Genomic DNA, 26,399 nt, shown 5'->3' on the forward strand with positions numbered 1-26,399 from the left:
CACAGTGCTCCTGCACTGGTACTGAACATAGGTCATTTATTCATTTATTCATATGGATGGAATTCCTTGGAAACTAGGCTGATTGAAAGAGTTGCAATGACATAAGGAGAGAGGAAGAAGAAAGAGATTCCAGTAACACTAGAGATTGAGATGCTGTGACTGACACTCATTATATGAATGTTATGGTCAGCTGTGCCCATTTGCCACCTGTCTGCTGATTACATGCTCCTTGAGTTCCTGCATTATACACCTCGTAACTGAACCATTACTTATATCATATATCAAGAACTTGGGAAGAACAATCCTGACTTCCAGGTTTATGTGTAGAGACCCCAGCTCGTATCATTCATTATTTTTAAATGAGCTCTTTTTGAACTCTTAAACCTCCATGAACATTTGCCTTGTATGATTTATTAATCTACAGGGTCCTTTTCTCTTTGCTCTCTCCCTCTGGTTGAGAATTGTGACTAATTAGCCTCTGGTGGCCTTTCACAGCGAATGTCCTTGATAAAGATTTCATTAGCCTTCCCAGCTTCCCCTGGGCTTCACAGCTGCTCGCAAATCAACACTGACTTGCAGGCATTACCTTCAATCGTCTGCTCTCCCAGACAGGTAAACAGATCTCTGTGGGAGACATAATTAGAGTAGCTGTATCACAGAGCCACTGATAGATGCAGTTTGAACATCACATTTTAATATCATGGCTGTTACACTTCATTCTGTGACTGACATCTTGACCCTGCTTTGGTACATTACACCAATCCAAGAGTTCAGTTATAATGTGAAAGATGAATGAATGTGGGTGCTTGCAAGTCAGGCAACACAGAGATTAAGGAAGTAGTTAATTAATCTAAACCTGTCTCCAAGAAATTCTGTTAACATACTACTGTTTTCACAGTTCCATTGTGGGAATAATGTAATCACTGGCTAGCCACATGTCTATGGTTTAGACAGTAAAATCACTTTGGTTAAGGTTAAGGTTATTTTGGATTGATGCATTTGGGTTGATGGATGGGAAGAAGCAAGACAGAGAATTTGGAGAATTGCATAATAACTTTATTTCTTTTAAAAGGTGAAAGTAATGACTTACAATCACATCTATCCTGCTTGATCCCATAGACTGAGTGACTTTCCACTCCTTTACACTGCATGCACAGGCAAAATGGCAGAACATTGGTTGAGCATAAATTAAGTTAAGGAATAAACATATTTAAATGGTAAGCCACTTTTTATATTGCACTGCTAGTAGCCTTGTGCTCGTTGCCAAACCTTGCTCACATGATTGAATTTATTCAGTTGAGAGGGTTGACTGAGCCAAAAAGTCTCTAGCACTATTTTATACTTTATATAATTACACCATCTCCAGCAGCTGCAATTATTCTCTCAAACTGTTGCTGTTCTTTTTCAGACTCTGACCTTTGTGAGACACACTAATTTGTCACTTACAGGGAAATAGTTTTAGCATTTTTACCAGCATACACAATGTGATGGAAAGAACATGCTATGCTTGGATATTTTTATGTAAACATGGATATGATTTAAAGGAATGAAACATAGAAAAAACATGAGACTGTTATCTGTCTCATCTCTAACTTGGAAAGAAAGCAAATAAGAGTATTTTCAAAATCTTAAACTACACATATGCCATTTTCAAATGTGCAATATCTGTATTTAGTTCATTTTTGTCTATATATAAAGTCCTGTGATTATTGCTCTTCTGTTAATATTTTTTCTATTACATTCTCATGTTTATACTGTTGTGTATATTTTCCATAGCCTTATCTTGTTTTTATCTTGCCTTTACTCGTATTTATGTCTTTTTCATCTTTTCAGTCACTTATTCTGCTGCAACAATGTAAATTTCCCCATTGTGGGACTAATAAAGGATTATCTTATCTCTTATCTTATCTTACATAAATTATAGAGTTTGAGCTATTAATATGCAGACTGTTGGCGCAACTGCAGTCTGCAATGTTTCAAATTCCAAGCTTACTCTGGGTCATGGAGACGAGACCAGTGGACAATGTAATGATCTGATACCTTTTTATGTTCATCAGTATCATACTTCGGTTTACATTTTCTGAAATACAGCAGGATGGTTCACATGCATGACCCCAAAGATCCAGAGTCACTTCATATGTACCAGTGTTCAACCAGCTGATTAGCTCAACTATAAAACCTTTTTGTGTTAATGTGCTAACTAACTTTCATCAAGGAGTGGTCTGGACCTTACTTGTCCCATGTTACTTCAGAGACGGTTTAAAGCTGCTGTAAGATGTCCTACATGTAATAAAGGCAGATGTGAGTTTCAGTAGGACAACATCATCAAAGCATTTATTCACTGTGACAGCTCAACAGAGCAGCTCCTCGTCCTGTCTTGAACTCCTGCCTCATGCTTCTCATGTCTGCCCAGGGCTAAGACATTTTAAATGAGCAATGCCTGGCTCCACACTGCTAAAAAGAAAATTAATTTAAAATCACCACTATGTGAAGCTTTGCACATTAATAAGAGGATTATGACATTTTTTCCACTATTCAGACAATCTACTCCAGGGGAAAAAGATATGCAACTATAAAACAATAACTGAAATAAAGCTTCTAGGAATCCCAACACCCAAGCTATACATGCAGTCAGCCATTTTTGCACACATCAAATCATCTGTTAATCCTTACTTAAAGTAAATTTAGAAATATGAAGTGTGAGTCAATTAACTATATTCTTGTATATGTAAAACGGTTATGTTACTGTACAACCCCAATTCCAAAAAAGTTGGGACACTGTGTAAAATGTAAATAAAAACAGAATGCAGTGATTTGCAAATCTCCTAAATCCCTATTTTATTCACAATAGATTAGATTAGATTACATAGATTAGATAGATACTTTATTAATCTGCAAAGGAAATTCACAAGTTCCAGCAGCATCTACAGACCTAAGATAAAAGGCATGCAATGAATACTGAGAATAATAAGATAAGATAAGATAAGATAAGATAAGATAAGATAAGATAAGATAAGATAAGATAAGATATACTTTATTTATCCCACTTGTGGGAAATTTGCCTGTTACAGCAGCAAGAGACAAGAGTGACAAAAATAGAAAAATAAAGATATAATATAGAAAAATAAGACATAAAAATATAATATAAGACAGGCACAGAAGGTTAAAAAAGGGTAAAAAAAAAAAAAGTTAAAGTACAGCAATCTGCATTAAAAAAAGTCTCTGTAATAAACAGAAAATGGGCAGTTGTGAAATGTGCAGTCATAATATAGGAAAAATGGTGATAATCATTGAGGTAGATGAAATTATGTGCAAATAAAGACCAGAAAGTTGTTGGGTCAGTCTGGTGTCGTACAGCCTGATGGCTGTTGGAATGAATGACCTGCGGTAATAACAATACAATCTGATAAAAACTGATAAAAACACAGTGAAGAACTTCAAAGTGCAGTGCAAACAGAACATCCAGATTAAGGTGCATGGTGTGCAGTGTGTAGTCCGTCAGAGCAGTTGACATTAACGTTTCCTCATCCTAGTGGATTAAGAGCTGCATGGCGTGGAGCAGGACAGTGACAGCAGCCTGTCACTGAAGCTGCTCCTCTGTCTGGAGATGATGCTGTGCAGTGGATGTAGTGGATTGTCCATGATCGACCAGCATACCACCGCGTAGAGGAGGACACTCGCCACAATAGTCTGATAAAACATCTGCAGCAGCTTTTTGCAGATGTTGAAGGACACCAGCCTTCTGAGGAAGTACAGTCAACTCTGTCCTCTCCTGCACAGAGCATTGTGTTTGCAGTCCAGTTTATCATCCAGCAGCACTCCTAGGTATCTGTACGTCTGTGCAAACTCTGAACAGTCACTGTTAATGATCGCAGGCTCTGGGTGAGGCCTGGGCCTCCTGAAGTTCACCACCATCTCCCTGGTCTTGGTGGTGTTGAATAGAATAGAATAGAAAGAATAGAATAGAATAGAATAGAATAGGCTTTATTGTCATTGTACAGTTAAGTACGACAAAATAGTGGGTGCTCCACGAAGAGAAACAGTGCACTGATAGAAGAGATTTAAATACAATAAGAAATATGAAAATATACACAATATAATACAAGAGATACAAAAAAATACAAGAATTACAAAAATTTACAATGTCCACTTTAAATAGAATTTACATACACACAACAGCACACGATTGTACAAAGAGTGTAGGACACTTTAAGGTGCAGGTGATGGATAGTGTCCTTGGCTCTGTGTGTGCATGTGTGTGTGTGAGGTGTGGTGTTGGTGAGGTGAGGGGCAGGTGGGGGGTATGGTCAGTGTTTGTTTGCGGTCTGAATGGCCCAGGGGAAGAAGCTGTTTGGTGAGTCTGATGGTGTGGGACTTGATTGACCTGAAGCGCCGTCCGGAGGGCAACAGGTCAAACAGGTGGTGGGCGGGGTGTGAGGGGTCTCCTGTGATGGCCCTGGTTTTCCTGAGGCAGCAGGATCTGGATATTTCATCCAGGGAGGGCAGAGGGCAGCCGATGATTGTCTGGGCGGTGTTGATGACCCTCTGCACAGCTTTTTTGTCCTCGGCACATGGTTGGAGTCGCACCATGTGACGAAGTCCTGGATCAGTTTCCTGTACTCCTCCTCCTGTCCGCCCCGATACAGCCTACAATGGTAGTGTCGTCTGCGAACTGTGGCATAATTCTAAGTTGTACTGGAGGTCCGATGTGTATAGGGTGAACAGGACCGGATAGAGCATGGTGCTCCTGTGCTGCTAACCAGTGTCAGACCTGCAGTCCCCCAGTCGCACAAACTGAGGTCTGTCAGTCAGGTAGTCTACTCCCATCTCCGCCAGCTTGTCCAGCCGCTGCTTTTCAGTGTTAAAGGCACTGGAGAAGTCCAAGAATGTAATTCTCACAGCACCGCTGCCTCTGTCCAAGTGTTGGAGGGATCAGTGTAGCAGATAAGATGTAGATGTAGATGTAGATGTAGATAATGGCATCCTCCACTCTCACCTCCCAGAGGGTCAAGAGCATGGTGGACCTGTGGCCTCAGGTGGTGTAGCAGCAGCTGCTCCATGGTCTTGATCACATGTGACGTCAGGCCAACCAGGCCAACAGCTCTCCAGGATGTTATTTCTTTGGGACTGGGATGATGCACTCTCCCCTGTTCCAAGCTCAGGTTGAAGATGCACTGTAGAGGGTTTCCCAGCTCCAGCACGCAGGCCTTCAGCAGTTGAGGGGTTACTCCATCTGGACCTGCTGCTTCGCTGTGGCGAAGCCTCCTCAGCTCTCCACACGCCTGAGCTGCTGTGATTGTGGGTGGGGGGAGAGAAGAGGGTGGGGGTTGCAGTGTTTTGAGGTGAGAATGAGTTGGGGTAGGTCAAACCTGTTGAAGAAGTTGTTCAACTGGTTCACTCTCGCAACATCTCCCTCACTGGTGGCACCCCTCTTTGAGCTGCAGCCGGTGATGATCTTCAGCCCATCCCACACCTCCTTCATGCTGTTTCCCTGCAACTTCTGCTCCAGCTTCCTTCTGTATTGCTCTTTTGCCTCTCTGAGCTGGACTCTGAGTTCCCTCTCCACGTGCTTGAGCTCTTGCTGACCACCATCTTTAAAGGCCTTCTTCCTCTGATTCAGAAGGCCCTTGATGTCACTTGTGATCCAGGGCTTGTTGTTTGCATAGCAGCATACAGTTTTAACCAGAACAACAATGTCCATACAGAAGTTAATGTAGTCAGTAGTGCAGTCAACACCCCCCTGTGTCTCTCAGAGCCTGCTCTGCCTCAGGAGACCACTTGAGCGTGTGGTTGTGGGTAGCTTCCACACTCTTTGATTTGTAGTGAGGCTGGAGCAGAGTGAGGTTGTGGTCTGCTTTCCCCAGTGCAGGCAGCGGGGTGGCGCTGTATGCGTCCATTATGTTTGCACACAGTAGGTCAATAGTCCTACTTCCCCTGGTGTTTTCCCCCGTCCGTGTCGGCATGTGGAGGAATGTAAACAATGACAACAATGGTGTGTCCAAACTCTCTGGGCAAGTAGTAGGGACACAGACTTACAGCCAAGAGTTCAATGTCCCTGCAGCAGATGGAGATTTTGACGTTCACATGCCCAGGGTTACACCATCTTGTGTTTACATATAAAGCAAGTCCTCCTTTCCTTTCCGCTTCCCTGCAGGCTTTCGTGTCTCTGTCCGCTCTGACTGTACTGAAACTGGGTGGCTCCACGTTAGCATCTGGGATGCTAGATTTGAGCCATGTTTCAGAGAAGCACAACAGACTGCGCTCTCTGTAGGTCTTGATGTTTTTCACCAGCACAACATGTTCGTTGATCTTATTCGGTAGTGAGTTCACATTACCCATGATCACAGAAGGTACTGTAGGCTTAAATTGCCACTTCGCTAGCCTTTAGCTTCGCGCTGGTTCTGCAGTCACAATACGGCCTCCTCACCTCATCAGGTAATTGGGGAACCACCCCATCGACAGGACCACGTTTTCACAGCAAGGATAGAGTCACACAGAGTACACAGAGTAGAAAAAAATAAATAAAAATAATTAGGTTAATTGGCAACAGGTCAGTAACATGACTGGGTATAAAAGGAGCAAACTGTGTCTAAAAATTGTGGAACAATTTCGGAAAAATGTTCCTCAACGTAAAATTGCGAAGACTTTGAAGATCCCACCATCTACAGTGTATGATATAATCAAAAGATTCAGCGAATCAGGAGGAATCTCTGTGCACAAAGGACAAGGCCGAAGGTCAAAACTGGATGCTCGTGATCTTCCACAAATGCAGCTTACGACTCTGTCATGCAAAGAAGAAGACATATGTGAATACGATCCAGAAACGCCACCGTCTTCTCTGGGCCAAAGCTCATTTAAAATGTCAGATGAATCAAAAATTGAAATTCGTTTTAGAAACCATGGATGTGAGGGATCATCCAGCTTGTTATCAGCGCTTAGTTCAAAAGCCTGCATCTCTGATGGTATGGGGTTGCATTAGTGCCTGTGGCGTGGGCAGCTTACACATCTGGAAAGACACTATCAATGCTGAAAAGTACACAGAGGTTTTAGAGCAATATGCTCCCATCCAGACAACATCTCTTTCAGGGAAGGCCTTGCATATTTCAGCAAGAGAATGCTAACCACATACTGCATCCATCATACGAAAAATCCAGCAACAAAGACCCAGGACTGTTGAGCAGCTAGAATCCTGCATCAGACGATAATGGGACAGCATTCCTCTCCTAAAACTCCAGCAACTGGTCTCCTCACTTCCCAGACGTTTACAGACAGTTGTTAAAAGAAGAGGAGATGCTACACAGTGGTAAACATCGCCTAGTTCCAACTTTTTTTGAGATGTGTTGCTGCCATCAAATTCAAAATGAGCTAATATTTTCCATGATGGCAAAATGTCTCAGTTTCAACATCTGATATGTTGTTTGTGTTCTGTTGGGAATAAAATATGGGTTTATGAGATTTGCAAATCATTGCATTCTGTTTTTATTTACATTTTACACAGGATCCCAACTTCTTGGAATTGGGGTTGTACTGTTATTTATTTGATGAATGAATAACATCAAGGACACTATGAATACTGTAGACACAGTCCTAGAGCTGCATTACCTACATAAATGGTAGTTACATCTCTGAAACATAGTAATGTGGAAGTCGCACACACTAAATTGTGTTTCCTAGTGTATAATCTTTATTTTAATGACATTTGATGACATATTTTACAGGTTACAGGCTCAAGAGGATTTCATAGACACATTTCTTGGCAAAAATGGGATTAAATTGTGGTGCAGATCTTGCTTTGTTAAACCTGCTGGCTCACTTAATACTACATGACTTGAGTTCAGGAAACACACGTACACATTCTTATGTCATCCGTGTCCTGATTACAATTAATCCTGGTGTGGATCATATCCTAATATTTGCATGAATGATACTTACGGAGTTGCAGCAGGTTATATGATAGCAATATTCAGTCAGTCCCCAGCAGCAGTGCTCTTACTTACCTTTTTTCTTAATAACTGAAAGGTTGACGGATTAATGAAAAAAAAAAAGTTCTGAAAATGTAATAATGTTCAATTAATTATGTTCACAATAGACTGGGACAGGTATGAGGTGAGTCAGTGAGCACTGGGTTTCCATAGCAACCCACATGCCAGAGTCTGCTAACTGAACCTTTGTCAATGCCATAGTATAGAATACTATCTAAAGATCAGACTGTGTATGTCAGTTGATTATATTTCAGTCAGTTATCGCAGCCTTTAGTAACTTGTTAGTTATCAAAATAATAACAAAATAATTATCTTCGGTTTTGGACTTTAAAACTAAGAACACACAGCATTTCAATGTCATCTCGACTACAGAACACAGAAATATCAGAAAAACAATGATATTATGTTCTACAGTTTAGACAAAGAGTGAACATAAGGGTTATATTGAATGACAATTTTGAAGGGTGTTTATATTGTTGCAACAGAACTTTGAATCTGCAGTTTGACTCTCTATGTTCAGAATCTCTATGATGTTTAACTGTTACCAAATATGGAAGAAAGCAAAGGTTTGAGAGTGGAATGACAACACATGAGCTGATCTGTAGACTGATAGGGGTCCTACAGAAATTGTTTTGGTATTTCTCAGACTAACCCCTAACCTCTATCAGAGTGCCAATTTTCTACAAAATGTGCTGTGTAGACTAGACAGCTTACAAAATGTTTCCGCCTCTTTTTTCTCCCACCTCCTTTTCTCCAGAGCAACCAGTCCTTGAAGAGCTCAACAACCTCTTCGCTCTCTTTATGGGATGTCTATTTTTAGTATTATGAAAATGAAAGCTCATTCAGAGCCTATCAAAGATCTCAGACCAAATTACCTTTTCACAGTCTTTTATCATTTTACCTTTGGCTTAACCAACAGGTAAAGCCATTGCTTACTGAGTGTTCCAGTGCTGTAAATAGTGGTAAATGCCTGCTTTAAGCTGGCCTCATGCTGCAGACAGACTTCTTAACTAATTTGAGAATGAACATCACTACTTTAGACAGCAGCTCAGTGCAGCCACAACAACACTATCAGCTCATTAAAGGTATTGGGCTAATGTCCAGTCCAGTGATGCTCCAGACAGCCACTCCTCCTCAATCTGGGCAATTCAATTTTAGTATGAGAGTGGACTATATCTTAACTATTGATTATATATTGATCATTTAATTTACTGTATTGGGGCATCATGGTGGTGCAGTGGTTTGCACAGCAAGAAGACTCTGTGTTTGAACCCGAGGGCCTCTCCGTGTGGAGCCTACATGTTCTCTCTGTGACTCTGTATGTATGGTGCCAGGTCCACAAAGACTTACCTTTCTGCACAGAATTGATGAGGAGGTGGCAAGACTGGTTGCTGAGCAAGAGTAGGTCATTGACACACGAGAGAATGGGGTTCAGATTCTCTATCTTGCATGTAGTTACGTGTAGACCAAAAAATGCTTTGGATATGAAAAGACAAGGGTTTTCATTAAATAGTCAATATGCCATGTTTCATTTGACTCAAACTTAGCCAACTACTTTGAATTACCTAAACATAATCTTAAAAACATGCAAAACATCGCATTAGTTAGATATTATATGGACAGGCTAACATTTCCAGATATGTTCAATATAATCAATTTTACACTTTGTACATACATTCATTGAAAATGTTTCCTTATTATATTGATTATAATATTGATTAAAAACATGTTTCAGGTAGCATTACATTTTCTTCAAAAAAATATTTGTTGTTGCAAATAAGTAATACATAAACTAGAGCTTGATACATGAATGGGACAGTTTTATTGACTAATTGCATATAAACTGTTAACAGTGTTTATAGCAGCCAATAAGTAACAAGAAATGAGAGAAGTAGAAAGAAAAGATGGGTGCACAAGCCATTTTATTAGCGGTGTACACCAGAGAGCACTGCAGCTCCACTGTTGGCAACACAGTAATGCCTGTGAGTTCACTAAAGGTATCACAGCTCACTTTACCACCACAGAACAGAGAGTATGCATTTGTGTGTTTGATGTGTCTTCACATTATAGTGCTCATTTTTACATGTGATGTGGGTCCTAAAGTCTGGTAGCGGAAGTGCCCTACAATATTAATATCACAAGGTTTGTGCGCCCCTTCTATCACAATAGAGGAACTAATAATACATTTGAAAAATAACAATAATGTAATTTGGTTTAGATGTGCTACATTGTGGAGGCATTCAGTGTGGGGCATAATATTTCTATGAGGAGTGGCATATCATCAGAAGATGTACCAAAACCTGATGACGACATGCCTACTGCTGATTTATGTGATTGAAGGGTTGCAGGAATACAACTCTGGCATGGGATAATCCAGTGCTTTTAGATGTTATGTAAGTATGAATGCATACCCAACACATATGTACCTGTGGAAAGTACCAATTTTCTTGAGAGCAATGGAGGTTCCTATGCACAGATGTAGAGCTCTTTCTACACACAGTTTGACAAGTGAGGCTCTTGGTCTGAATGTTATGACAAGTTGTTGATAGGAGTTTGTGAGAACAGAGGGTTCTCACAAGCATCCTAACTATATTTACCTCATGCCTCCTGAAAGATACCAAGTAGCTTAAAGTTTCCACAAAGTGCCTCAACCCAAATACCATCAAGTAACTTTTATTCAAATATGCCCCAAAGTTAAAGGGTTGATGGATTAGCAGATGGATTAGCAATACAAATATATGTAAATAAGTATAAAATGCAAGGATATCAATCAAAATCAGTGCAGGAGAAATTAGAGATATAAAGAAACTGAATAAAACCAGTAACAAATTTAAATCCATTAAAATTAAATATAAATAGGTTAATAACTAAGATAAATAGTGGACATTGGCAAAATTATGAGGCTACCTCAGTCAGAACAAAAAACTAAATAAAAAAGGAATAGATCAAAAAAATTTGATTTAAAATTGCCAGTGGTAGGACAGGACTCAGTATTGGATGGGTGACCATTCCAGAACCTGGAGCAGAAAAGAAAAAGCCCAGTCACCTTTGGTTTTAAGGCAAGAGTGTAGGACCAAAAGGAACTGTTGTCAAGGTGACCCAAATAACCTGGGGCAGAATATGGAATCAGAAGATCAGTGGTATAGTATGGAGCAAAACCATTAACAGCTTTTGAGCAAAGAAATTTTAAATCATATCTGTATTTCACTGGTAATCAAGTGTGTCAAAACAATCATTTGCAGACAAGAAAGGTGGGATGGGTCAACCACCTGTAAAGAACTACAGTAATCCAGTGGAGTAGTGATAAAAACATGGATGGCTGTTGTTCCAAAATAAAAATGGCTTAATTTGGCTATGGTTCTGATCTGATAAAGGCAGCACTTCACAACACTACTAACTTGTTTGTGTCTAAGAGGACACCAAAATTCGGTTATTTCTGGGTGAATCTGTAGATAAGGGACTGAGCGTTGTGTTTACATCCCTTAAATTAAATTTCTCAACAACTCATGTGATATACTAAAGATTATTAACAACCAAAGAGTTTTCAGCATTATGCATTTAAAATGTCAAGCCAATCATTTGAGAAATACTAAGTATGTCAATGTTGCTTCAGATCAGGCAGCATTATCACTATTACTGTTGAATCGCTGCCAACAGGAAAGGAGATCATTGACATAATCATATTCATTCTGTAATTTGCATGGCCAGATTTGAAGAGGCATCATGTTTCTAGCTGAGTGCTTTGTAGTGCTCCAAATGCATGATTACAATGCCACTAACCCCAGGAAAGTTTATTTGATGTTGAATATGTTTTATATCACAGCCGTAGCAACAGCCTCTTAGCCTACATGCTGAATCAATTAATGTGCTTGATGTTGTTCTAGTTTCGTCTTTCTGCTCCCAGATAAATGAAGCAGATGGTTAGTATGAATATTACATTGTATTTGATTCAAATTAAAAAATCTTAACATATCCAGATATGAAAATCCTCTCCACAACATCTGTCTGTGCTTTAAGACAAGCTGCTGTATTCAACACGAAGGCATTTGGTGTTACTTGATGATTTGTAGTCTGTTCGACCACAGAAAAAAAAATATATATTGTATTTAAAACTACCAAAAACTGCCCTCCATTTTTAAAAAAGTTGTTTGCAGTAGAGGTCCCATAATCCCACAACAAGAAACTCAGCTTTTATGCCAAAATGGATGAAAAAGTCCTCAAAATAGTGACATGACAAAAAGCTTCAGAACAGCTGATTTTTTTTTCTCAGTTACTGTTTTACAGATAGTTATTTAACTCAACAGCAAATGGAGCTGGCAGAGGTGTCACCCAGTCACCTAGAGAAGTGTAGAACGTCAGTCACGATGAGTAGTGGCATATTATAACCCCTGTCTCAATTCAAGGATAGTCTAGACCTCCCACATACAATAGTTCCCAAAGGTCAAGAATAAACTCCCATGAAAGCCAGCAAAGTGCACTGTAGAATTTACTGCCAGGCATACCACTGCTAGCAGCTAACTTGTATTTTTGCCTGCTGTATTTATAAAAAGTGAACACGGTGGATAGCTGCTCCAAGATGCCAGAATAGTTGGGGGCAGGCAAAGGGGAGAGCGTTTTATCAGATTCCCAATGATCCTGAAAGACCACAGAAATGGATTACTGCCATAAAACGTGCTAGATGTGAGCAGAAGAAAACAGGGCGATGGGAACCTACAGGCAATGAATTCCACTTATGTAGTGCTCACTTTATATAAAGGTACAGAATTCAACACTCCAATCCAATCTTGTGTATTTAACATGCTTTTATTACAATTTATAACAGTTGTATTTTCGTAAAAAAAGGCATTTTAGAGCTATGCATTGTGGCATGGGTTTTGCAGGGCTAACTTGTTGGACGAGGGAAAGTTGGTCAGGTAATTGTAGATGTCTGGATACTGCAGGTCTGAAACATTGCCCACTCCAGCTCTCAATACACATGAAAAGCACACTGTCGGCATGGTAAGGATTGGTAATATTTATGAAGTTATGCAACTTTCTACAGGATAATAGTTCATTTGAGGATTTTCAGTCAAGATTTAGATTGCATCATAGTACTCAGACGACACTTGTGAAAGTTACAAATTACCTACGGGCTTTTACTCTGTACTCTGTCTTGTTAGATCTCAGTGCTGCTTTTGATATGACTGACCATCACATCCTTTACAGAGACTGGAGCAATTTATTGGCATTAATTGTACTAAACTGGATTAAGTCCTGTCTCTCTGATAGGGTTCAGTTCGTAATTCCTCAGTGTACCCAAAAGTTAAACATGGAGTTCCACAAGGGTTTGTGTTTGGTCCAGTTCTATTCACCTTGTACATGCTTCCTTTGGGCAACATTATCAGGAATCACTCCATAAACTTCCATTGTTATGCAGATGATACACAACTATAAAACGCCTCACAAATACATTTTCTAATGATGTAGTTACGCTAGATGGTATTACCACTGTTAAGAATTTTGAAGTTATCTTTGATCAGGATATGTCCTTTAGCTCCCACATGAAACAAACTTCTAGGACTGCCTTCTTTCACCTGTGTAATTTTGCCAAAATCAGACATTTTCTGTCTCAAAAAGATGCAGAAAAACTAGTCCATGCATTTGTTACTTCCAGGCTGGACTATTGTGATTCATTATTATCAGGCTGGCCCAACAAGTCTCTAAAGACTCTGCAGCTGATCCAAAGCACGATTACTGTCAGGAACTAGAAAGAGACCTTATTTCTCCTGTGTTACCCTCTCTACACTTGCTGCAAAATCCAGAATAGAATTTAAAATCCTCCTCCTCCTCATCTACAAGAGCTCTTATAGAGCTTATAGTTCCCTACAATCCCACTAGAACATTGTGTTCCCAGAATGCTGGTTCCCTCTACTCTTACCCTCTACACTTTAAAGACTAGCCTTAAAACTTTCCTTTTGGATAAAGCTTATAGTTAGGGTTGGCTCAGGCTTGAACCATCCCTTAATTATGCTGCTATAGGCCTAGACTGCCGGGACGATTTTCCATGACGTACTGAGCTTCTCTCTCTTCATCAGTATGGATACAAATCTCATGAATACATGTTACTAACTCAAGATCTTCCCTTTCCCATAGTTTTGTGCTCTTTCATCTCTCTCCTATCACTTTGTGCAGGTATTTCTGCCTCTGGAGCTGTAGAGTCTGTGATGAGAAGCGTTCTGCTGCTCCTACAACCCTGCTCAACACCCGCTGTTATATTTAGAAATTATTAGTGCTGCTTCTCGTATTACTGCTACTACTGCATTTACGACTTTGTCACTACTATTATTACCTCTTTTGTACTATTGATACAATCTTACATTTTTACATGGAATCTGCATTATGCCATGTTCTCCTGTCCCTATTCTCTGTAATTATGATAATCTAAAGAGGACAGTCCTGCACTATATGAATAGTGCTTTTAGATAACTTCTGTTGTTATTCAGTGCTACATAAATAAAATTGAATTGAAATTGACCTGTCACCTGCCCAAAAGGAAGATTTTTTGGTTCTGGATTAAGCCTTTACCTCTCCATTTATTCCCACTTGAATGATTTAATTGTCTTTGTGAGCACCATCATCAACACATTTGCTGATGTATGATGCCACTGGTGTGATGTATATTCCTCAAAACTCATGTTGCTCTCCTGGGTGGCAGCATCTCTCAACATGTGGCAGAGGGAAGCAATAATATAAGAGGAGGAGGAGGAAGAGGATGAATAGATGATAGAGATTCCAGGAAAACCCTTAAGTCTCAAAGAGGATTGGAGCCTGAAAGAAATAGAATATACCTGGTAAATTATGACATTCATTAAGGTTTTGAAAAGATTGTAAACTCTTTAAAACATTAAATTGCCAAAAACAAAAATCTAGACCACTAAGGAGACACAAAATGTTTAGAGACACACACCAATAGATTATAATTCCATTTTGGATGTTTCCTTTTTTGTCAATCTTGATACTGTCATAAATTTTTACTAGTTACCTACTTAAGCTGCACTCTCTCTAAACATGCAAGTAAACAGAGGGATTTGGTATGTTTTCTCCACAAAGAAGTTATTTCCTCAGCTATCTTTTTTAATGCTACCGTTCAGCAATGCTACCATTGTACAGCACCTCCAAAGTCATGCTGGAGCAGACCACACTGAAGCCGACCACACTGAAGCCAGTCAGCATGGTGACCACAACAACGGACATCCCTGCAGAAATTAGGATGAGGACTCACAGAGGATGCAGAGGTTGAAGGAAGTAACTAGGGAAGAAAGTAAGGTCCAGACAACAGAGACTGATGGAGAATTCAATTAAATTCAATTTTATTTATATAGTGCCATATCACAACAAAAGTCATCTCAAGGCACTTTTCATATAGAGTAGGTCTAGACCATACTCTTTAAAATAGGTATTTACACAGAGAGATCCAACAAATCCCACTATGAGCAGCACTAGGCAACAGTGGCAAGGAAGTTGTTGTATGCAGTTGTTACAAAGCAATTTCCCCAGGGGGACCAAGTTCTCTGATTCTGATTTTTATTACATAGTTTCTAAATATTTAGTTTACATGACGTATTATTCCTGTAGTGGGTGATGTCCCTCCTGCCTGGAGACAGTCTTTCACAGCCTACGTTCTGAGATTGGCTAGGGCCCCTGACCACACAGTATACTTTGGGTCTGCCTTTAGCATCTCAGCTCATAGTTAGCAACTCTGATTAAATTTACTGCAGCCCTCACCCTTTTCATCTGACAGCCTTTGAGCCTGGCAGTGGTATGAACAACAGAGGAGCTCATAAATCATTTAGAGTGAGGATGGGAAACAGCAGAGTAAAGGGAGTCTTTTTTAAGTAGGGGATGTCAATAGCACAACCCTGCACCACTTCATGGGAGTAGGGGCCCAGCAGCAACAGACCACCGGCATGCTGACATTATACTGTATTTTAGTAATTTATCTTTAATGCAGGCTCAATCAACAAACCAAAGATTATTGGCGGGATGATAGTAGATGTGAAAAGACTATAATATCCTATAAAGAAATGTGAACCATTTCAAAGCTGTTTTAATCTATATTCAAACTACTGACAAAATGGCTATGATAATGTGAAAGGTGTTAGTTCTAATGATGAACTCCAGCCTCTTTCAACTCATTGTATTGATTTCACTGCCTTCAAAAAGAGTGTTCTGGTTCAGTCTCGCTGCTGTCATTAACAGTGCTTCTTCAAATTGCCACTCCAATTTAGCAGATTTCCTTGTTGTGGGATTAATAAAGGATTCTTATGTTATTGTATCTTGTTCAAGTCAGACTAACTTTTGAAGGAGGGGATAGCATATTCTCCCAAAGAGTAACTTAATTCAGAAGTGATAATACGCACTGTTGTTCAATCCAACATTTTGCAGCTACAGTCATAATTAGACAAGTAGCTCATGGAGGTTAATGTTGCTTAGCTCATGTTAGCAGGTATTCCTTTCATGCTGCTGTAAGCAGCAGCCCCACACCCAATACTGTATAAGTACATAAGGTCAAGACAAGTGAAATGCCCATCATTTAAAACATTATCTGACCAATTTGATGTATTTATGATGTGTACATAATTTGGTTTCAGAGTTCTGCTTCATAGTTGACTTGGTGATTCTGAATACTGACAATGCAGCAGGGTACAAACCAGCATACAGTACACTGTTCAAGTGTCAGACCATTTATACGAAGGTGCTTCACAGGGTTCATGGAAAAAGTACATAGCTAAAAATCATATGCAGGGATTTTGATCTCAATGCACCTGTACGTTCTTGTACTAGCATGTCTACTAGCATGTCTGCTAGTCTACTAGCATGAACCCTTAAATGCATGTTGCAACGCAAAAAAAAAAAAAAATAAATCCAAATTTCAATTGTCCTTTTTCCATAAACTTTTTGAAGCCCCCTCGTATAATCATGTTTTATGAACAACCAAGTAGTTTAACAATGACTCACTGACACATACCCTGTACAAATGTGGCCCAGTGGGAGCTGCCACCTCTGCCAGGATCTGAGGACATGTGTTACCCTCATTATTTCCCAGGGCCAGCTCCTCAGCTGGAGTGTATTCCTGTGTAGGAGGGCCCTTCCTGTCTTCCTCTTGTCTGACTTTTTCCTGTTGGCTGCAAGTAAGTCATTGTGCTTTTGTATACCAGTATTACCTTACAACAGAGACTGTTGTAAGATTGTACAAAGACTGAAACACTAAAACTTTGTACTTGTTGTAAGATATTAAAGTAAACCTACTTACCACTTTGTACCATATTTTATATTTATTTTTAATTTATTCCCAAGTCCACTGTGTCCCACCAGGGTTGCAGCTGAAATAATAAAATTGTCATTCAATTCAGTTTATTTATTAATATACAGTAGCACCAAATCACAACAAAAGTAATCTTGAGGCACTTTTCACATAGAGCAGGTCTAGACCATACTCTTTAAAATAGGTATTTACAGAGAGAAACCCAACAGTTCCCACCTTGAGCAGCACTAGGCGACAGTAGCAAGGAAAAACTTCCTTTTAAGAGGCAGAAACCTCGAGCAGAACTGGACTCAGGGTGGGCGGCAATCTGCCTTGACCTTCTCGCCATAGGAATACGTCTGTTACGGCCCTTGCTTGTGTTAGGGGCCGTGTGTCTGCTTGTGTGTGTATGTGTGTGTGACGAGCTTCCGGGGTCTCAGGAAGAGCCTCGGTCAAACATATGCTGACTTCGCCCGTGAGAAGGGAATTTTATTTGACCTCTGGTGCTCAGCTTGTAAAGTAAGTGATGTAACCTCCATGTGTGAGGTAATGTTGGTGGAGGAGTTTAAACAGTGTGTCCCTGAGTGCGTAGTTACTTACATGTGCGTGGCCCTTTGAAGGTGTTGCAGGACAAGTTCATGTCTGGTTCCCTGCCTTAAACTAATGTGTTAGATTTCATGTCTTAGTGCAGGTCCAGGTTGCCTACTGCCACCTCGCTGGCAAAGGACGCTCTCTCCTCCTCCCAGGAGAGCATGAAGAGGTGGTATGACCGTAAGGCAGTGGTGCGACAGTTCTATCCTGGTAACCAAGTGCTGATTTTGTCCTCAGTGCCTGGGTCTGCCCTCACAGCTTGATTCTTGGGTCCCTATATGGTGGACAGGAAGGTGTCAGACACAGACTATGTAATTTCTACTCCTGAACGTAGAAGAAAGACATGGTTGTGTCATATAAACATGTTAAAACCATATTTTCCCAGAGAGACCCCTCAGGTAAAACCAGAAGGTTCTGGGCTGACTACTTCCTTGGTATGTTCAGATGTAGTAGCAGAAGATGGACTCAATATGCCCTCTGGTGGCCAACAGAGTGGTAGGTTGTCCAACTCTGAGTTCCTGTCTGATGCTGGCTCCTGTCTGTCTTACCTACCTGCCGAGCAGCGTCATGATACTCTTGAGCTGTTGTCCTTATTTCCCACCTTGTTTGGTTATGTGCTGTCCTGCACCAATGTCTTACAGCATGACATTGATGTTGGTTCCACTGCTCCCATCAAGCAGCATGCGTACCATTGCTCAGCCAATAAACAACAAGTGATGAAAACAGAGGTTGAGTATCTGGTGAGGAATGGCTTAGCCAAGCATAGCAACAGTCCCTGGAGTTCCCCGTGTCTGCTGGCTCCTAAAGCTGACGGAACCCCTTGTTTCTGTACACACTTTAGGAAAGTTAATGCAGTTACAGTGCGTTGATTGTTTCCCTTTGCCCCGCTTAGAGGACTGTATTGATAACATTGGTCCAGCAGCTTTTATCACTAAGCTAGATCTTCTGAAAGGTTCCTGGCATGTCCCTCTAACCCCCAGGGCCTCAGATCTCTGCTTTTGTGACCCCTGATCACTTCATTCAGTACACGGTAATGGCATTTGATTTAAAAAACGCTCCTGCAACCTTCCAGCGTTTAATGACTAAGGTGTTGGGTGATACCCCTCAGTGTAACGTATATCTTTATGATGTTGTTGTGTACTCCAGTGAATGGTCTAACCATGTGTCCATTTTAAGGAAAGTGGTTCAACAACTTGCAGAGGCAAACCTGACACTAAACCTTGCCAAATGTAAGTTTGGCAAGGCCTCAGTGAATTACTTGGGTAAACAGGTGGGGCATGGGCAAGTCCGTCTGGTAGTACGGTATAACACAACAACGTCTAAGCAACACATTAATTTATTGGAATGTTCAAATGTAATAATAGTCAGATCTAATAATGGCCAGCCCATTAACTTACGCATTCACACAGTCAGCAATTTTTTGCCAGCTGTCCCTCCTGTTTTTGGCAGCTGCAACAATGTTGCTTTTTGCCTGAATTATGTGCTTATGCTCCTCATATTTCTTTGAAGAATTAACGTTTGCTCTTCTTGAATAAAATATGTAGCTCTACTGCCAACACACCTATCCATATTTGCGATTGACGATACTCTGCAAACACTGCCCTCTTTATGTGAACGCACTCATTACTAGATTGGAAAAACCTGGGTTGACTTAACGAGTTAGGATGCACCTAAATGTGATATTAAAATCTGAGTTCATGTCTTTTGCATATCTTTCTAAATCTGCACAATAATCTAGTTGATATGTGCTTTTAAATGTACTGCAACTAAATAAAGTGTACAATTTTGACCAATGTAGGTAGCTTGAGAGTTAAAATATTTTTCACAATTTCTTCTCTCCTTGAATGTCACTAGATTATAGTCTTGTATACTCACTGTTAATCTCATACACACACTCTCTCTCTCTCTGACTACCTGGTTTTTAGTAAATTCTGTTGATATGCCAAGTGTGATGTGCAGGCTCCTGTCCAAGATTGTCCCAATCCGCCTTTTGCACATGCCTCAGTGTTGTGGTTCCCTAAAGCATCAAAATGTACTTTTTATCCAGTTTGAAGCTAAATTAATTCGATAGACTTTTCTGATCTTGGTAAATTTTAACTATATATTTTAACTGGTGAAGGATTTAGTTATCAGACAGCTGGATCTTATGATATTAGAGAAACAAACTGAGCAAATGTTAGAAGCAGCTTGGCTCACAGCCCCTTCTGCATAATTTGAAGTGAAACTGATTTATTCAGTGTTTTTATGGGGTTTAATCACCTGGTTCATTTGTTTTGAAGAGGTGGAGACCTCTGTGGATTATTCAGGCCCTCAGCTAAAACGTTCTTAATGACTGACACTATTGGAATCCTAACCAGGAGAAGCTGACTGTTGACTGACTGATGGCAGTGGTGGTGAAGACAACCACCTCTATGATACCATGCTACTTCACAAGATCACCAAATACTGTCTTTTGTTATTGCTCTGATTGCAAGCGCTAATGACAGACAAATTACATATTGTGCATTGAAAGACAATAACAATGCAAATAACAGTATTTGGACAGTGCATATATGGACAGATACAAACTTGAAGCCACCAGAAGTTGCTACAGAACAAATTGACAACGGATTTAGCTCTTTCACCATCATCAGAAATGGTATGCTGTCTCAAATGACAAGTCAGAGGAATGTGTTTCTTCGATTCCTCTCTCCTCACATCATTTGCTGTATCTCCCCTTGCATCTTCAGCAAGGTACAGGGACAAGATTAGGAAGTGGGATTAGTCGACATACCATGTTTCCTATGACACATTTACAACATTTCCATAAACTTTAACCTTTAAAAAAATAGAAATAATAATAATATAAAAATATTACACTGACAAGATTTATCTCTTTTATTTGGGCACAGTCAAGGTAGAAAATATGGTTAGCACAAATAGGAAGCTAATACAAACTGTTCAAACATAAAATAGAGAAAAAAAAGAATACATATGGTAATTATGTAACTTAAAGGCATACTCTTTGATTTTGGTATAGCAGCCAATAGCACGCCTAAATCCCAAGCTCTGAGACTCAACAGTGAGCTAAGTGGACATTTATGGCCGTCACTGGCTGCAATAGCAAAATTTGCACGTGCATCTTTAACTTCAAACAAATTCAAGGTAGATTATTGATTGAACATTATGTCTAGATTAAGTATGTCTTTAATAACTGATACAGATAAATTCTGTCATTTTTCTGGAAGTCAATCAGAGAAAAATGTTCAGTCTCTTAACTCCTTGAACTAGTACAGTATTATCAAAGTATCTAAAACCCACTCTTGGAGCAAACCTCTTTTTGTTAGGAAAGGAAAGAGGAGAGAAGGGGGTTAAACTTGAGAATCCTGTTAATCCATAATCCCTTTCTCCATTCTCTTCTCACATAATATTTCACTTTAGAAACCCTGGCCAATCATAGCTGGGCTCTAGGCTGTCGTCACAGCGGCACTTGGATCCAAATGGGCGTTGTCTCCTGTCATAACAGGGCTTCCTGGCCTATAGGAAAGAAAGGAGGGGAAAAGGAGTTTTAGTGGATGAGTGGATTATGTGGGGTAGCAGGCCAAGGAGCTCATCTAGCTTTAGGGGAGGAGAGTGGGGTAGGAGGCATAATCCAATCTGGATTAGGCCAGGTGGCTTCTCTACTGGCAGGAGGTGAGCTGATAACAGAAGGCTGGCCACTGTGGCTGTAGGTTTGAATTAAAAGCAAAATTAAAATGTCTAAACAAAGTGACCAGTTAAGTAGTGACAAGTGAGAACTAGTCAATCTCTTCAGAAATAAAGCTCTACAATGATAGAAATTTTTGTTGTTTCTAAACAAATGAAATAAGGCTAAAAGCTAAGAGAAAGCATACTTCTGCCCTATCTCTGTTACACACAGCCAGATTAATCCTAAGAGATAAAAAAAAAATACTGTTGGGCTTTACTGATCCTCTCACCTCACCACCATCTGTGAATTTTGTATGAATTGAAAGTGCAGGATTCACAATATTTTGCATATTCTTTTTAAAGTCTATCTCTTCTCTCTATGTGATATATTAAATCTATATGAGTCCTTGCTTCAGCTTCATGAAAATGTAAGACTATATCACTGGAGTGCCACTTTAAGTTAACTGCCATGTATTAAACATGGGAGGTCAACTGATTTGCTTATTTATTTTATTATGCTATTTTTCTGCCCCCATTGGTTCTGTACAATACTTTCATATTCAGTATATCAAACATATATTAATGTATACAGAGTATAAGGACTCTATTCTCCTATCAATACTACATCTCATCTCTCCTTTTGTTCTGAGTATCTACTTGTTTTACCTGTTTGTACAAGTAAAAACACACAACTTGTTCTCACTGTTTTCCTACATGTTGCAGAATGGATATCTGCTTGGTCTGACATATTCTGGTCAATATTTTATAGTAGTAAGTAGCAGACCTCTAGGTACATGAAAGCCTAATACACAAAATATATGTACATCAGATTTTCCTGATAGTATCTAATAGTTGTCTCAATGCTCAAGTAAAAGGGTTGCTCCATGTCAAATGAAGTCAATTGAGTCCTCCTGGCTGACTATTGTAGATTTGATTAATGTTTTATGTAAATAATGTCATTGTACCCAACAACTAGTGAGCAAAACTGTCTGTATGTATCTTCCTTCATTTCTGAGATATGGAGGCTTTAAAAAGGGGTTGTGGCCCTGGTAAATAGGTGTGGCTAAAGAGTACATGCTTTAATTTTACACAGACAGTTATACCCTATTAGATGTCTTGTTGATGTCTAAAATAATTGTCAAGATATGGCTTGCTGAAAACTGTATTTCGAAGTGATTTTGTGCTTTGGAGCCCAATATATCTTCACACTGAACTATGTCAGATCTTTGAATTTTTATAGATTTGATTCAAGGTGCCAACTTCATATTTTGTGTATTTACTAATTAAAACATGACCTTTCCAGTGGTAAGACATACAAAGGAAATATGCACTTTAAATATTGGTGTGAAATAATTTTGAATGCCTCAGAAAACAGACATTTAGATTTATTTTAGACATGCACCTAGTTGTAGTTGGTTTAGTGTGAAGATATACAGTAGCCTTCAGAAAATGAAAAAGATACAAGCCAAAAAAAATTCTACAATTTGACATGGTATTCCCTAAAGAATTGGCAGTTCTTCACAATTTACAGTAATGCACATTTTTTCAAGTATGACTGGTATGATCCACAGATTTGTGATATTACCTATAATTTGTAGAAACAGGCTCACTCCCCTTGGCCTGAGTAGGGGCTGAACTGCTATCTTTGGAAACCTCTGAATGGGAGGTTAAGGTAGGCCTCTGCTCTGATTGAGTGCGTCGGGTAGAGTTGTCTATTCCTCGCCTGGGTAGCCTGCCCCGGGAGACCTCGCCCCATGGTCTGGGAAGCACAGAACTTCCAGATGAGATGCAGGTTTGAGTGTTTTGTAACTCATTTTGACAGAAGACTGAACGGGCATCGCGAAAGGAGACAGATGGAATTATCTCTTCAGTATTGTTATCTGTGGCACGTGTCACAGTTCTTGGAGAACTTGGGCGAGATGAGGCCCTAGAGGTAGACTGAGATCTGAACACAGGAGGGCTTGGAAATCTGTGGCGCACAGAGGGACAAGATGGCGGTAGGCGGACTCTCGAGACAGGTGGTGCTGTCACAGGCAGGCTACATAAGGTCACCTCACCCTCACAAAATTCACTGCTTTCACACCCCTGGCCCACTCTGGCTTGAAGTTCTGCAGTATTTCTCTTGTCAGGAGATTCATTGCACAGGTGAATGATCTTGCATGCCTGTTGGCAGTTAGCCTTCTCCATTTCCAGATCCACATCAGTCTCTGGTTGCTGATTTGTATCTTGAGCCCCTATAACAACATCCTGTCTGACGGGATGGGCAGGCAAGATACTGATCAATTTTGGTTTCATGCTGGTTCTGCTGGGCAGCACTTCCACATTCTGCACAGATGCCCTCAGACGCTGGGAGACTCGAGTTTTTTGGCTTATCAATGGGAGTCTCCGAGCCAAATCCTCCTGCAACCCTTCCTCATTATCTGTTATGCAGTCAGTACTCTGGAAGGAGTTGTCCATCAGAACCTCTGGGGGCGGAGGTGGTAGGTTGTCTACATCCAGGTCAACTCTGCTGTCAGGCCAGCTGTTGTTGTTATTGTTGCCATTGATGACTAACCCCCCTTCATTTCCATTTACTGTATCAGATAACAGAAGGATTTCACTTTTCCTGGGCCTCCTGATATGAGGTGGAATATTAGAAAGGCTCTGCCCTGGTCTACCATCAACCCCTTGACTAAAGGTATTTATGAGCCTTCTGACAGAGTGGCGTGTGGGTGGTTGGGGTGCTAACAATGGTAAGCAACAAGGTGATTGATTTGTTCTCAAGGGGGCTTTTTGTCCTCCTGCGGATCCACTTAATGAATGCCGCCTTAGTCCAGCTCTATACAGATTATAATGAGGCCCCACAAGTGCTTTGTTTCCTTGGGTTTCAGCCATCTTTTTCAGCCGCTGATCCAAGTCTCTCTGGCTCTTTTGTAGCTCAGTTATTATGTTTACACATCTGGTGCGATCAGGCTTGGTTGCAGTGATAGCAGTCAGAGGTCTTTTAACTGTAGGACTGTCGATCCTGCATGTAATTTGTATTCATGTAGAGAAGAGGTTGACTGGGATCTGGTGGAGAGGAGTTTGACCTCTTCCTTCCAGGCCTATCAACTTCATCATCCTCAAACTCGTCATCATCATCATCATCATCCTCATCCTCTTCATCATCTTCGTTATGGCCTACAAGGCTGGGTAAATTATTGGGAAGACTATCAAGTGCACTACGAATATTAACTCCAGACCCGCAACTTCCAGATCCAGCGCTCCCACGGTGACGGCGGTGCCTCTCAGAACCTGTCAGACTTTCATTCTCTCCCCCAATACCACTGTCCTCACTGTGCAGGGCTGAATCCTCTGGATTGGACTTCCTCATGGCAGCTCCCTCTACCTGTGCCAACACATGAGCCAACCTCTGTTCTGCTGCCTGCTTTGCCTGCAGCTTCTCAGCCAACAGTTTAGAGAGAGAAGAAAAATATTCCAATGCCTCCTCGAGTGTGCTGTCACCCAGTGCCTGGACCGAGCACCCCACAAGCCTCATTTTCTCTGTTGAATGCTGGAGCAGTTGCTGTAAAAGATCTGGAGGTGGATTAGGGGAGTTGGCTGTGTCAGTGCTAGGTTTAACTGCCATTACAGCTGGTCCCATCATCCCAGATGGCAAAGGCCATGTAGTCCCCATGCTGCTTCAACATCAGCTCCCCTTCCTCAGCCATCTCCTCTAGTGCCTGGTTGATCTCCTCAAAGCGTATCACCAAAGCAGACATCATGGGCTGGAGGGACAACTGTGTCTGGGCAGCCTGTTCCAGCAGGCCCTAACAGAGTCTCATATTTGGAGATATTTGGGTTCAGAAAGGCAAAGGCTGCCTGGTGAGCCCTCACCATGTTTGGAGGGAAGTCCACCTTCATTTGGATAATGGAGGACTTCCTCTGCTTTTCAGTAGACCGTCTTTTGCCTTTATTTTTCTTTCTTTTCTCTACCTTTTTATTTTTTTCTGTTAGTACAACCTCACTGACTATTTCTTGGGGCTTCACATTCTTCCCTATTTCTTTAATGGCCACTGTGTTTTGGGCAGCTGTGTCAGCGGCCAACGGAGACCACACAGTGTCTTTTGCAGGATCTTCTTCAGTAGGTAGTGTAAGTTCATTATCATCATCTGTCTTCATACATTTGCTCACCTCCTCCACAGGTCTAGAATCGACACTGTCCTGTGATGATTCAGCCAGCAGATCCTGTTGAGGTCCATGGCCCTCTGGTTTTGAAAATAACCTTCCTTTGGATGGAGAGCAGCCCATTTTTGCATAAAATTTTTAAAATACCCTATGAATTGTCTTTGAAAAATGAGTTGAGAGAAAGTGAAAGCCAAAGTGTGAGTCCATAAGAAATGTCCATAGTCTGACAAAGTCTTCTAGAATCCTCAAACAATGGCTTCCTGTTGGCAGTCCAACCTTCAAGTGTTAGTTTCCATATATTTCTTTGGTCATTTTACGTCTTTCTCCTCAAAACAATCAAACAATGCAGGAAAGACACCTGTAACCTGTTCGAGTGAACTTACTGCCTACCAGGGCATGCAATGCTGAGGATCTGAGAAGATAAGACGGATTGGGGGGGTTTCTTCCCTCTCTCTTCTCTTAGCACACACAGATGGTCACGTAAAGTGCATCAACACACATAGCTCACGCACAAGCACACGCACACACACACACACACACCACACACAGGCATTTACATCTAAGACTTTAAGCTCATCAGGTTAATCAGAGCTGAGTTTGTCAGGTGGTGTTTTTAGCCTCATCCACTGTGCTATCTGTGCTGTTTACATGCAACTTGGTTTGCTTGAGAGATAAACAACTCTGTTTTCTTAAATCTTTCTGTAAGTTTGCCAGAAATGTCAAGGTATACT

At 40.6% G+C, this 26,399-nt stretch overlaps 2 protein-coding genes across 2 annotated transcripts in view; one reads left to right on the forward strand and one right to left on the reverse strand.

Moving 5' to 3' along the window:
- The window catches only part of LOC108899331 (gap junction beta-7 protein-like), a 494,318-nt gene that overhangs the window by 61,118 nt on the left and 406,801 nt on the right, over positions 1 to 26,399 (forward strand). The gene's annotated exons all lie outside the window — the stretch shown is intronic.
- Positions 21,303 to 25,791, reverse strand: LOC108899301 (uncharacterized). Its single transcript, XM_051072088.1, is given in 6 exon segments — positions 21,303 to 21,372; positions 23,108 to 24,095; positions 24,511 to 25,101; positions 25,133 to 25,310; positions 25,312 to 25,428; positions 25,513 to 25,791. Coding segments are annotated over 6 exon segments (2,223 nt in total).

Source organism: Lates calcarifer, linkage group LG7_1 (genome assembly GCF_001640805.2).
Source record: "Lates calcarifer isolate ASB-BC8 linkage group LG7_1, TLL_Latcal_v3, whole genome shotgun sequence".
Taxonomy (NCBI): Eukaryota; Metazoa; Chordata; class Actinopteri; family Centropomidae; genus Lates; species Lates calcarifer.